This window comes from Vipera berus (genome assembly GCF_964194415.1).
Source record: "Vipera berus genome assembly, chromosome: 8".
In the NCBI taxonomy this organism is placed as follows: domain Eukaryota; kingdom Metazoa; phylum Chordata; class Lepidosauria; order Squamata; family Viperidae; genus Vipera; species Vipera berus.
Genome location: NC_138211.1, coordinates 22373956 through 22387918, shown reverse-complemented (window position 1 = coordinate 22387918; position 13963 = coordinate 22373956). Strand labels below are relative to the sequence as shown.

General features: G+C 48.3%; 1 protein-coding gene across 1 annotated transcript in view; it reads right to left on the bottom strand.

The window, feature by feature from the left end:
* Positions 1-10440: 10440 nt before the first annotated feature.
* Positions 10441-13963, bottom strand: part of GPAT2 (glycerol-3-phosphate acyltransferase 2, mitochondrial) — a gene marked incomplete at both ends in the record, with an annotated part of 55871 nt that continues 52348 nt past the window's right edge. The window contains one exon of the mRNA XM_081333427.1: positions 10441-10554. Coding sequence (XP_081189553.1) covers positions 10441-10554 — 114 coding nt within the window. The remainder of the gene's footprint in view (positions 10555-13963) is intronic.

The following is a 13963-nucleotide window of genomic DNA, read 5'->3' as shown; positions in this document are numbered from 1 at the left end:
TAACAATGCAACGTTCTGGAGTTCCCAAGACCCACTAATGGCAGATGAGACAAAGAAACTGAATGTGATAGATAAACATAGATACAGGGACGTAGAGATTAAGCTCTGACTGGTGTGATAATGGGACACATTGATTTCTCTCGGTCTGTTTAGCCCAGGGGTAAGCAACCTTAAGGGACGCAGTGGCTCAGTGTGCTAGGATGCTGAGCTTGTCGATCAGAAGGTTGGCAGTTTGGCGGGTCGAATCCCGAGTGCCGCGTAACAGAGTGAGTGCCTGTTACTCGTCCCAGCTTCTGCCAACCTAGCAGTTCGAAAGCACGTAAAAATGCAAGTAGAAAAATAGGGACCACTACGGTGGGAAGGTAACAGCGTTCCGTGCGCCTTTGGCGTCTAGTCATGCCGGCCACATGACCACGGAGACGTCCTCGGACAAGCACTGGCTCTTCGGTTTTGAAACGGAGATGAGCACTGGCCCCTAGAATCGGAAACGACTAGCACACATGTGCGGGGGAACCTTTACCTTTACCTTTAAGCAACCTTGGCTCTTTTATGACTCGTGGATTTCAACTTCCAGAATTCCTGAGTCAGCATGGCTGGCTCAGGAATTCTGGGAGTTGAAGTCCACGAGTCATAAAAGAGCCAAGGTTGCCTACCCCTGGTTTAGCCTGACTGGAAGCTTTATTTGGTTACCATTCCAGCAGATTTTCATTTACAAACCTCACAGTAAAACATTCCTTTTTCATACATTGGTGATCTCTTTGGCTTTGGGAGATCCTTGGCAATCATCCCAGACATGAATGCCAGGGTTGATTTTTTTTTCTGGGGAAGACCCTCTTGTCCTGTCCACATGAAGGGACAGCAGTGCCCCACTGGTTGTGGAGCGACGGGAAGTACTCTAGCTCAGGATAACGCTCAGCTAAGATCTTCCTGTAATTGCTCAAAAGATTGTGCTTGGAAGAAGCTTCCCCCAGCCTCTGTCCTCAGAGGTGGGTTTCCTTCACCTTCCTCTTGGTGGGCGTGAATTTCTGGCTTAAGGCAGAGGAAGCAACTGCGGGAGACAATGGCACACTCTCCCTCACAGAAGCCCCCCCAATGGCCCCACTTTCCAAGGCGAAAAGGCCCTTGATGGAAGAGGCAGGAGACCCCATAATTCATGTGATGGGCTGTCCCACTGATTGAGAGCCTCTAGTAGACCTATGAAGTGTCTCCTCAATTTTAGCAGAACCTGCTTCCAACCCCCTGCTCAGGCAGGAAACCCTATACCATTTCAGGCAAATGGCTGTCCAGTCTCTTCTTAAAAACTTCCAGTGTTGGAGCATTCACCGCTTCTGGAGGCAGCTTGTTTCACTGGTTAGTTGTTCTAACTGTCAGGAAATTTCTCCTTAGTTCTACAGTAGGTTGCTTCTCTCCTTGACTAGTTTCCATCCGTTGCTTCTTGTCCTGCTTTCAGGTGCTTTGGAGAATAACTTGACTCCCTCTTCTTTGGGGAAGCCCCTGAGATATTAGAACACTGCTGTCACGTCACCCCTCACCCTTCTCTTCATTAAACTACACATACCCAATTCCAGCAACCGTTCCCTATATGTTTTAGCCTCCAGTCCCCCTAATCATCTTTGTTGCTCTTCTCTGTACCCTTTCTAGAGTCTCGACATCTTTTTTACATCGTGGTGACCAAAACTGGATGCAGTATTCCAGGTGTGGCCTTACCAAAGCATTGTAAAGTGGTATTAGTACTTCACTTGATCTTGATTCTATCCCTCTGCTATATGGGTCTTCTACAGGCTAAGCCTAACCAATTGAAGCCCTCCTGGCAAGGCTTCATTTGGGTCTGAGCAGGTGGCGCTCATTAACACACTTTTATATATGGACCCAACCAATGTTCAATTCCAGGTCCTTCCGTGTCATGATCACCCCATCCAGGAGGTCAGCAAAGGAGCCCACTCTCTGTTTCATAAGGTTCCTCCCAAAGTGGGTGACTGCAAGCTCCACAGTTATGGGGCACCAGCCCCAGAAAGTGCTGACCATGTCCATCTATTCAGCTGAGAGAGAGCGATGAACCCAGTTAATGTGGAGTGAATCAATATGATGGAAAAATCAATGGGGCAAATGAATTATTGCCAGGGTTAATCTGAGTATGCAAATTGTGCCTCCAAGGCATGGCACAGGCTGCAGGCATCAAACACTGTGAAGGGTTCAGAAGCAACGTGAACGCCATCTGAATCTCAGACGTTTGTTACTTGGACCCCAAGCCATCCAGGACCGTATTTTTCAAAAAGGGCAACTTTACGAGGTGTAGACACCAACTCTGGGCATTTGGGGGAGTTGATGTCCATACTTTTTATGCATGTTAGCTGGAGGATTCTGGGAGCTGTTGTCAACACCTCTTGATGCATGTTGGTTGGGGAATTCTGGGAGTCGATCTCCACACCTTTTAATGACAGCTGGGGAATTCTGGAACTTGATACTCACACCTCTTATCGTATGTTGGCTGGGGGATTCTGGGAGTTGATGTCCACACCTCTTAAAGTTGCTGAGTTTGAAGATTAATTTAGGAGCTACTTTAGCAGTGAGACCACTTTGCTTCTGGGTCTGGAACTGCTTGAAACCCCTCCTTAGAGGTGGAAGCGAAGTGACCCAGGAAAGAGACTCCAGCAGCTTCAGTGAAATGGAGAGGTGCCAGGGAAGTAGAAACACACCTCTGCCTCCAAGGGACCTGCTGTTTCTTGCTGCACTTCTAAAGTAGCTCCTCCAGTAAGTAAGAAGCAGCAAATCAGAGTATGCTGCTCTCTTCTTTATTATGCCCTAAAACTTCCAATGCAAATTGGTTAGCAGGAATGAAGACACAAGGCTGAGTACAGAGAAACTCATTCTTTTATTCTTGATGGAACTGTACTTGAGCTTGGGCCGCTCCCAGCCACAATATATAGCCTAGCCCAGGGGTCGGCAACCCAAAAAAGGAAAAGAGCCACTGGGAACCGGTTCCATCACACACACAAAAAAGTGGGAGCCGCATGTGTGTGTCCATGCACGCGCATGCGCAAAAAAGTCTTGCGCATGCGCAAAACGGTTTTTTCTTGCGCATGCGCAGACGCCCGTGGTTGCCACCTTCCTGTGTGTGTGATGGAACCGGTTCCCATTGGCAGCAGCGCCACCGCCTTCGGCAGCCTGTAAACGTGCCGCCGCAGCTCTCCCAAAGAGAGGAGGGCGGCGGCCTGCAAACGGGCCGCAGCGGCTTTCCTCCTCTTTGGGGGAGCTGCCGCGGCACGTTTACAGGCTGCCGAAGGCGGCAGCTCTGCAGGCGGGCCGTGGCAGCTGTTGCGGCCTATGGGCGCGACATTCGGCAGGGCCCCTCTTCGCAGCACGGCGCGAGGCCCTCACCCCCCACAGACGCGCCCTCCTCGCCACGGGAGCCACCCCCGCCATCCTCACACACCACTAGCGCAGGCCCACCTCGTCTTAGGGGCCTGCCCTCCACATGCCGGCTGCATCCTCCGATCGCCCGACGCCACCAGGGAGACTGCCCGGTGTTGGGCTCGACACGCCCAACACCCGGTGAGGCCGCGGAGGGACTCACCGGGCCCCGTGACCAGCTGCCGGCGTCTGTATGCAGCCCCCACGTTACTGCGGCCTTCCAGCGAGCCGGGCAGCGGCCCCTGCTAGATCCATCGTGTGGAGGCCGATACTCGAACAAAACCCGTCAAAGCAGCAGCCCGGGCCTGCTCGAGGAAGGGAGCATCAGACCTGAAGGCGCGTCAAGTGGCTGGAAGCAAGCGTTAACTCTGCGCCCTGCCACTTGAGCAAAAGACGCCGGCATCCTGTGGGGGGTGAGGGTGGGGAAGATAAGCTACGCCAAAAAGAAAAGAAAAGGAAAAAAAACAACGACGAATACCCACGACTAAGCAACATTCGTCTATCGGAGCTCTCCTTTCTTCGCTTCTTTCCCAATCACTGCACCTCAGCTCTAAAGCAATAGATACTGAGACTCAACCTCTCCTGAAAGGCCCTTTTATTTATTTTACAGGGGCTTTCCCAGGCTTGTTCCCCTTTCCATCGCAGACCGCGACTTGAGTCACTCTCCTCTCCCGTAGGAAACTCACTCTGCATATGCGCCGAAAAATTAACGTGCAAGTTTCCGGAATAGACCCCCGGCATGCCATGAGCCCCGTAAGACTCAGCTCAAGGCGCGCACCTCCTTCTCCTTCCCCGCCTACCATTCATTCACCACTCAGGGCGTGTGTCGGTTTGAGAAAGGCGTGCACGCATACACGGAGCCTCGCGGGCCGGCCTGAGCAAGCTCTGTGGTGCGCACGTTAGTCGCTGGGTGGTTGAAAGGAGAAGTCTTAGCGTTATCCCGCTAAGCCTAAAATCCTCAAATGTTATCTTTTTCGGGCTTTCCAACATACCGAGGGGTACTTATATCAAGCACTCTGCTTCGTAGAGATTGCCCCAGGTTTTTTTTTTTAAAAAAAATACTTAAGTCAAGGTCATGTCAAGCCGCACAGGTTTCTGTCTTAAGTCAGATGGTGGTGGGGAAGAAGGAAAAATCGCCACAAAAGGCACGATTTTAGATCGCCGCAGGATTTTGACGATGAAATAAATGACTTTCCAAAGAAGCCTGGCAGGAGGACATGAAATATTAGGGCAATGTCTACCTTTGCTATGGATAACTTCAGGGACGAAACAAGCGGGGCCGCTGCCTGTTCGCGCGGAGGTACGGAGACCTGCCGACGTTTGGGGAAGTTTGGGGAGGTGCGCGCGCACCTCCCCAAACCTCCCCAAACGGCAGGTTTGGGGAGGTGCGTGAGCACCTCTCGGAATGGGTAGCGGCCCCGCTTGTTGCGAAAGCTGCCGCGGCCCGTCTGCAAAGCTGCCGCTTTCGGCAGCTTTGCAGACAGGCCGCGGCAGCTTTCGCAACAAGCGGGGCCGCTGCCCGTTCGCACGGAGGTACGGAGACCTGCCGAGGTTTGGGGAGGTGCGCGCGCACCTCCCCAAACCTCCCCAAACGTCGGCAGGTCTCCGGACGGTGGCGGCTTGGGAGAGGTGCGCGCGCACTCTCCAAACCGCCGCCATCCCGTTTGCACAGCTGCCGTGAACGCGGCAGGTCTCCGGACAAGACGGCGGTGGCTTGGAGAGGTGCGCGCGCACCTCCGCCCTTCGGAAAGGTGCGCACGCACCTCTCGGAATGGGCGGTGCCACTCGGTGCCGTTCGAAGAGGTGCACGCGCACCGGGCGGCTGGGAGCCGCAGGAGACGGCTCAAAGAGCCGCATGCGGCTCTGGAGCCGCGGGTTGCCGACCCGTGGCCTAGCCCTACGGTAGCAGACAATAGGTTTGAACCCACGCTTGCCGCCCTGGGCTGACCAATTGCAGGACTGGAGACGGCCTGTCTGGGTTGCTGGAGAACCTTTAGTTCTCTAGCAACGCACATGGTATAGTACCACAGGCCCAATACATAACATTGTGCATTCTAGACTGGGCAACCCTTTGACCAGGATGGTATAAGGTCCCCTGCCTTGAGGAGGGGTTTGGACTACATGACCTCCAAGGTCCCATCCAGCCCTAGGATTCTATGTTTTAGAAGCATCTCCTACTGATACTGTTGTTTTGTGCAGGGCACATGTACTATGCTTTCAGGGCTATTTTTGCAACAGCTTTGGCAGCACAAGGCAGCTGAGAAAGTCACCTTGTTCCAAGGGAAACACTTGTCCCGTTATTTAGTACCACAGGATCAATAGGGAATTGCCATCTTCGTAGAAAGGTGGCTGGGATGCTTTCATTTCTGGCCTGGGTTTTAATTTTGAAGGAGCGGGTGAGAAAAATTGCACTCCTAAAACTCCTGCCATGATCAATCCACGGAATCAGGTAGCTCACCTACTCCGATGTCTGTGTGCACATCTGGATGGTGGCGAAACAGAAGAACCACTTCACAAACGCCTGGCACGACATAGGACAGGGGAAGGCAACCTTGGCTCTTTTATGACTCGTGGACTTCAACTCCCAGAATTCCTGAGCCAGCCATGCTGAGGGGAAAGGGAGAGTTTTCCATGCTGAGCCATGCTGACTCAGGAATTCTGGGAGTTGAAGTCCACGAGTCATAAAAGAGCCAAGGTGGCCTACCCCTGACATAGGAGAACAAGCCCCTCAGGACGAGAGTCAGCACTCCCTCTGCATCCGAAAGACAAAGGCCGCTCTTTCGAAGACAGCAAAGTCCACAGTCTGTATAAAGAAGACCCCTGATCTGAAAGAGCGGTCCAAGAGGCCGTCTGTGTCAAAACTGAATAGGTGTCTCTCAACAGAGGGGGAGAGATACACCACCTGTCTCCCGTCTACAGTGCAGTCCGTGCAGCGGTTCCCAGGAGGTTCCATCCCCATTTGCACCCTGATGGCCTCAACGACTCTCAGAAAGAGCGCTAAGAAAGAGGGCTGCAAAGAAATGCGAATCTTCCGTTTCCCTCTCCATCACCATCCTGCCAGAACCGAGGAAGCTTCTCAGATGAGAACTGAAACGTCTTCAAGGAAAAACAAAGGAAGTCCAGCTGCCTTTTGAAAAACCACCTTTGGGGCACCTACTCCAATCTTTTTCTGCTCAGTTCTAATCCACGTCATGCCGCCATCGGAGATACAATGGGAAATGAATGTTAAGTGGACTAGGGTTTGTCTGGATACCAGCAGCTAGACCAGACAGCTAATTGGAGGAAATCAGCTGAGCTGTAAACTAATTCAGGGCAATTGGGGCTACAACCAAACTGTCTTCTAATTCCACCTCCCACCAACTGGATTCCAGTGTTGACATGATGTATTATGCTCTCTAAAACCCTCGAGACGAGCTGTGCAGCGTTTTTCAGACAAAGGGTTAGCATGAGTCATTGAAATAATATGTGAGTTTAAATAATGGATTTGTTGGGGTTAAAGCTGGGCAAGAAATAAATATGCTGCTTAGTTTTAATGATTAAACTTTGTACTTCACAGGGCTTCTCGTTCTCATGGCATCACAGAGATGCATCCACAGAATTCAGAGTTTTGGTTATTTTGACCAAGGCAAGATTGCACCAACATGCAATGCATGTGTTTGTGAGAGCCACATACAATGCGTGTACAAAAGAGGCAGAGCCGGCATTGCAGCAATGCGACGGTTTACATAATTTGCTTCCCTCTGCTATACTAACTGTGTTTGTACAGACCTCACCAGGATCAAATTTGGATAGCACCTGTCTGACTGAGTTTAAAAATAGTTCAGGTAGAAGTTCCTGATTCACAGCTTGAGATGTAATTAACGATGTAATGTAACAGAGCCAGTTTGGCCTATTTGGTTAAGGCACCCATCTACAAAGCGGGAGGCCATGAGTTCTAGTCCTGCCTTAGACATGAAAACTATCTGCGTGACTTTGGACCAACCCCCAGGAAATGGTGAGTCCTGCCTTAGGTATGAAAGCCAGCTAGGTGAGTCCTGCCTTAGGTATGAAAGCCAGCTAGGTGACCTTGGGCCACCTGGATGAATTCTAGTCTCATTTTAGGCACAAAAACTGGCTGGGTAACTTAGCCGGTCTCTCTCTTTCTGCTCAACCCACCTGACAGGGTTGTTGTTATGGAGACAATAGTAGGAGAAAGGTGTGTTGCACAAGTTTGCTGTCTTGAGTTATTTGTGAGAAAAATAAAAGTGGGATTATAAATACATTTTTTAAAATGTGACCAAAATGCTTATTTAACATAATCAAATACAGACCTGCACAGAGTTTTTAGGCGGTCTTTCTCAAAATTCCTGCTGAGATGAAATCTTTTACTCCATGATGACTCTGGTGTGCTCGTTTGGTAATGGGGATACGCTCTGTTGCACACAAGGGCGTAGCCTTTTTCCCAGCAGATGCAAAAAAAGGAATTTTATACAGCATACAGAATATCACAGGTGGAAGGGACCTTGGAGGTCCAGCCCCTGGAAGAGACCCCACACCATTTCAGACAAGTGTCTGTCCAATCTCTACTTGAAAGCCTCCAGTGATGGAGCAGCCACAATTTCTGGAGGGAAGCCGTTCCATTGATTAATTACCGGGAAATTTATTCTTAGTTCTAAAGACCCAATTAGGTTTTCTATTTCTTTCATATTGGTAGGAGTTTTAGGGAGCAGATACCTCTGAGGGGAAAAAATATAACCAAAGCATTTGGAAGCAGGTAGGAACAGACAGAATGGTCACGAATAAGCATGAAATATGTCTAAAACAGGAATTTCCAAACTGTTTAGAACAGGAACCCCAGGTTTCTGTGACGGCGTTTGAAGGGAGGAGAAAAACGAAGGGGGGGGGGGAAATGTATATTTGCATACAGCCAATTTTCTAGCACTAGAACTTTGCCTCTTCATCGGGAGCTTTGGCAAATTTTGTTAGCTTTTATTTTATTTTTATTGTATGGTGATTGCTACTAAAATAACTGGTTTAAATCCAGCATCTCTATTTTGTGCTGAGCAGTCAATCCTGAAAGATAACAAACTGTAGCACAGGGCGTACTGACCATTTATGTGTGATGGGCATTTCTGTTTGCTAACAATAAAATCCATAAAAGTCATTAATGCATCCCGAGCGATCAGCTAGGAGAACCCAAGGAGAAGAGACTTGCTGTTGATGTAATAGGAGCAGTGAGGAAGCTCTCAGCTAAAGACTCCATCCAAACCGCAAAGGCAGAGGCAGTGCTAAAGAAATTTACACACAGACACAGACACCCATACCCACACCAATAGAGGGAGGGAGAACTGTAATTCTACAATGTAGAGATAGTCTGTGGAGGTGTGCAAAATTAGACTTGGTAGGGTCACTTTATGGGGCAAATTTGAATCTCCAAAAGAAATTCATAAGGATAAAACGTTTCCAATTTTGCTTACAAAGGAAATATTAGGAGCAAAATCAAGAAAAACCTTACAAAAAGCCTAATAAAACATCTAAAAATCAAACAATACGTGCACATTTATTTTCAAAAGATAATTCAGTTTCAATATTTGTACAAATATTTGTAAAAGATGCTTGACCAGAAGAATAGGACAAAAATCAATCTAAAGGATAGCTGTCTAAAATTAAAAACTATAATAAAGCGCTTAAGGTCACTGTATTTATTAGCTCTGGGACATCCACAGGGGAGATGTCCTAAAAGTCAAGGTGCCGCCTACAACTACACAGCTGAAGCCCCCTCGTGCCTTTTTTTAAACCTTCCCCAATACCCAAAAGTACAGAAAAGGTGCTGAGACTCTAGAAAGAGCACAGAGAAGAGGGCAAGAATAATGGATGGAAACTAATCAAGGAGAGAAGCCACCTACAGTACGACTAACACTTCCTGACAGTGAGAACAATTAACCAGTGGAACGGAAATTGCCTTCGGAAGTGGTGGGTGCTCCATCACTGGAGGCTTTCAAGAAGAGACTGGAGAGTCACTTGTTTGGAATGGTGTAGGGCAGGGGTAGGCAACCTTGGCTCTTTTATGACTGGTGGACTTCAACTCCCAGAATTCCTGAGCCAGCCATGCTGAGGGAAAAGGGAGAAGTTTCTAAGCTGAGCCATGCTGGCTCAGGAATTCTGGGAGCTGAAGTCCATGAGTCATAAAAGAGCCAAGGTTGCCTACTCCTGGCCTAGGCCTAGGCCGCTTTATGACTGGTGGACTTCAACTCCCAGAATTCCTGAGCCAGCCATGCTGAGGGGAAAGGGAGAGTTTCGAAGCTGAGCCATGCTGGCTCAGGAATTCTGGGAGCTGAAGTCCATGAGTCATAAAAGAGCCAAGGTTGCCTACCCCTGGTATAGTCTCCTGCTTGGACGGGGTGGGTGGGTGGGTGGACTGGAGGACCTCCTAGGTCCCTTCCAATCTTATGATTCTATGTTCTACTTTTGACAGGGTGGGAGACTTTTGGCACTGGGTTAATATTAATGTGCAGTTGTGGAAGCCTGTTGTGAATTCTTTTTTTCCCCTCAAGGATGTTTTTACAAGCTTATCTTTGAAACTGGACACTCTTGGATTGAAAATTCTCCTGCAGACCCTTACGAGCTGAATAGGAGTTAGAACGTATTGAACCCTTGTCCGCTGACAGTTGGGGGCATCTTCCTCTCCAGCCTTAGGGACCAACAGAACTGGAAACCAATTTTGTAGCTGGGAGAAGACAGGACATTTCTGACTGGAGTCATAGAATCCTAGGGCTGGAAGGGACCTTGGAGGTCTTCTAGTCTAACCCCCTGCCCAGAATGGAAGTCCTTATTCCATTTATTTGTTTGTTATTTATTTATATCCCAAATATTTATTACTTTTACAAATAACTCAAGCCAGTGAACATATCCCACACATCTGCTTTCTCCTCTTTTCCCCATAATAACAACCTTGTGAGGTGGGTTGGGCTGAGAAAGAGCGACTGGCCCAAAGTTACCCAGCTGGTTTTCATGGCCAATGTGTGACTTGAACTCATGGTTTCACCATTCCTAGTCTGATGCCTTCACCAAAAGTGGCTCTCCAACTTCTTCCACCCCAGACAAATGATTGTCAAATCTTCTCTTGAATACCTCCAGTGGTGGAACACTTAATTCTTCGTAGAGCTACATGGCAGCAAAGGGAAATAATGCATATTATATTTAATATATCAATCTTGACTTGACAAGACTAGCTTTTTCCTCCCTCCTCCCTCATTCATTTCCCAATAGTTGCCCCCCCCCCAAAATAAAATTGATCCAAACTCTGAAAACCAACAGATTCAGCACACTGGGTTATTTTTTTTATTTCTCCCCACCTCCTTCATGTGCCAGCACCAAATGTAATCTTTATACAAGTCTTGGCTTCCAGAAAACCTCATATAACCCCTGAAAGCTGAATAAGGAAGAGTACACTATAGAAGATCCACTTTGCCATTTCAGGGATATTTGATCCTCCTAACTTTAATGCCCTCCCATCTCTGGAATCCTTGGGATTTCTCTAAGACAGAAATGGGCAGCTTTGGTGCGGCTGAAAGGCTGCGCATGAAGAAGGGAAAATCCTCCCTGGATTTGCAAGGGCTGCAGCCAATGATATTTTGAGGGAATATAACAGAATGACAGAGTTGGAAGGGAGCTTGGAGGTCTTCTAGTCCAACCCCCTTCTCAAGCAGGAGACCCTATACCATTCCAGACAAGTGGCTGTCCAGTCTCTTCTTAAAAACCTCCAGTGATGGAGCATTCACAGCTTCTGGAGGAAGGTTGTTCCACTGGTTAATTGTTCTCCCTGTTAGGAAATTTCTCCTTAGTGCTAGATTGCTTCTCTCCTTGATTAGTTTCCATCCGTTGCTTCTTGCCCTGCCTTCACTACTGCTCAATACAATCTCATAGAATGTAAAATAATAGAGTTGTAAGGAACCTTGGAGGTCTTCCAGTCCTACCCCCTGCTCAAACAGGACACCGTTGCAGGCAGATGGTTGCCCAGTCTCTTTTTGAAAGCCTCTAGTAATGGAGCACCCACAACTTATGAAAGCCAGCTGTTCCATTGGTCGATTGCTCTCACCATTGGGAACTTTCTCCTTAGTTCTAGGTTGCTTCTCTCCTTGGTTAGTTTCCATTAATCCCTGTTGATGCAACCTAAGAAAAGCTTTGGCTTTTTTGGTAGCTGCAGCACACTGCTGGCTCATATTTAAGCAGCTGTCCAATAGGATACCTTAATCCCTCGCACAGCTACTGTTGAGCCTTCCTTCCTTCCTTCCTTCCTTCCTTCCTTCCTTCCTTCCTTCCTTCCTTCCTTCCTTCCTTCCTTCCTTCCTTCCTTCCTTCCTTCCTTCCTTCCGTGGGTCCGATGCAAGGAAGAGACGCCAGCTGGAGTACGTGTTCAGCTCTTTATTGGAAGGGGGGTAGCGTGCTGGGGGATGAGGGTTACCTGGCCTCCTTAAATACCTAGCCAGGTAAGCGGACAGCCAATGGGGTTGGCCCTAGGTTTCCCGCCGAAACTGGGTTTCCCACCAAAACCGTTCAGGCCAACGCCCCCTGGTGGCTGTTGCTATGCAGGTGCCTGCATACATAACACTTCCTTCCTTCTTTCCTTCCTTCCTTCCTTCCTTCCTTCCTTCCTTCCTTCCTTCCTTCCTTCCTTCCTTCCCTCCCTCCTTCTCTCCCTTTCCTTTTTTTTCCAGGATGGGAGTCTCATGCAAGGGGACCCATTTGCGGAAACGAAAGACATGGGCAAGCACTTTCCCAGTTCAAATGGGGAGCTAAAAAAGGAGAGAAAACTATTGGCAAGTATAACCTGAAGAGAATACCAGGACATCTTCGTGGGCAAAGCAGAGGAAGGGGTTTCTTACAAGAAAAGTTGAGGAGGGGTTTCTTACTATCTAGTATATACTTGGGAGCTGAGCAGCCAACCTGTAGGCTGAAAAAAAGGTTCATTAATTTTTAGCGTAAAGTCATAGGAATCCGCCCCTTGCTTTAAATCAGTGCTTCTCAACCTTAGCAACTTTAATATGTGTGGACGCAACTCCCAGAGTTCCCCATCCACGCTGCATTCTGGGAGTTGAAATGCAAGTTCACACATCTTAAAGTTACCGAGGTTGAGAAACACTTCTTTAACCAGCTTCGTGAATGGGGCCATCACGTTAACCCATCATCCTGCTTCTTTGTCTGAACATATTACATGAACTCAGTCATGATCCTTGACTGAACTGGTTTAAGTTTAATGCGTTGTGTAAACCCAGCTCTGCCCTCTGGCACCAGGGCTAATAAAATCGTCCTTCAGCTACAGTTGGGAGAGGGGAAAAAAGGTTTTATGTGTTTGCAAATGATTGGGGGAGTGGTAAATGTGGGGGGAGGCTGGCACTGGTCAGCTATGTTTCTCAAGGGGTGTGTGCATGCGTGTGTGTGTGTGTAGATGTCAACAGCCTCTTGAGCCCCTTGCAACTTCAATCTGCCCACCCACACCCATTCTGAACCCCGATTTGGCCTGTGCTGTTTATTACCTTTTGTTTATTGAATGCCCGTGTTAAGTACATGCTTGGCCTGTTCCCAGGGACACAGCTAAACACACAACTATACACTCAGATAAATATCCAGAACCATTAAAGTGCACAGAGATGCGGCTGTGATTGATTGCCTTCGATTGCTCTTACCACAGTGGAAGAATACCTGCTTACTCATAGTTTATTAAAAACAGCCTCTTTCCTTTCGGGGCTCTTAATAATTCATGTCTCTAATTGTGTGGAAGGCAAACTTTAATAGCTCAAGCCCGTCATCCACTCTCCCTCCCTCCCTCCCTCCCTCCCTGCGGTGCTGAGCCCTCCTTCCCCAGCCGGCCGCTCTTTGCATCAGGGCCGTCGCTGAGATGCCTCTCGTGAGGCCCGGCCCCCCTTGAATAGCTTCCTTCCTTCCTTCCTTCCTTCCTTCCTTCCTTCCTTCCTTCCTTCCTTCCTTCCTTCCTTCCTTCCTTCCTTCCCTCCTTCCTTCCCTCCTTCCTTCCTTCCTTCCTTCCTTCCTTCCTTCCTTCCTTCCTTTTTCTTTTCTTCTTTCTTTCTCTTTCTCACTTTCTCTCTCTCTTTCTTTTCCTTCCTTCCTTCCTTCCTTCCTTCCTTCCTTCCTCCCTCCCTCCCTCCCTCCCTCTTTCTTTCTTTCTTTCTTTCTTTCTTTCTTTCTTTCTTTCTTTCTTTCTTTCTTTCTTTCTCTCTCTCTCTCTCTTTCTTCCTCCCTCCCTCCCTCCTTCTTTCTTTCTTTCTTTCTTTCTTTCTTTCTTTCTTTCTTTCTTTCTTTCTTTCTTTCTTTCTTTCTTTCTCTCTCTCTCTCTCTTTCTTTCTTCCTTCCTCCCTCCCTCCCTCTTTCTTCTTTCTTTCTTTCTTTCTTTCTTTCTTTCTTTCTTTCTTTCTTTCTTTCTTTCTTTCTTTCTTTCTCTCTCTCTCTCTCTCTCTCTCTTTCTTCCTCCCTCCCTCCCTCCCTCCCTCCCTCCCTCTTTCTTTCTTTCTTTCTTTCTTTCTTTCTTCTTTCTTTCTTTCTTTCTTTCTTTCTT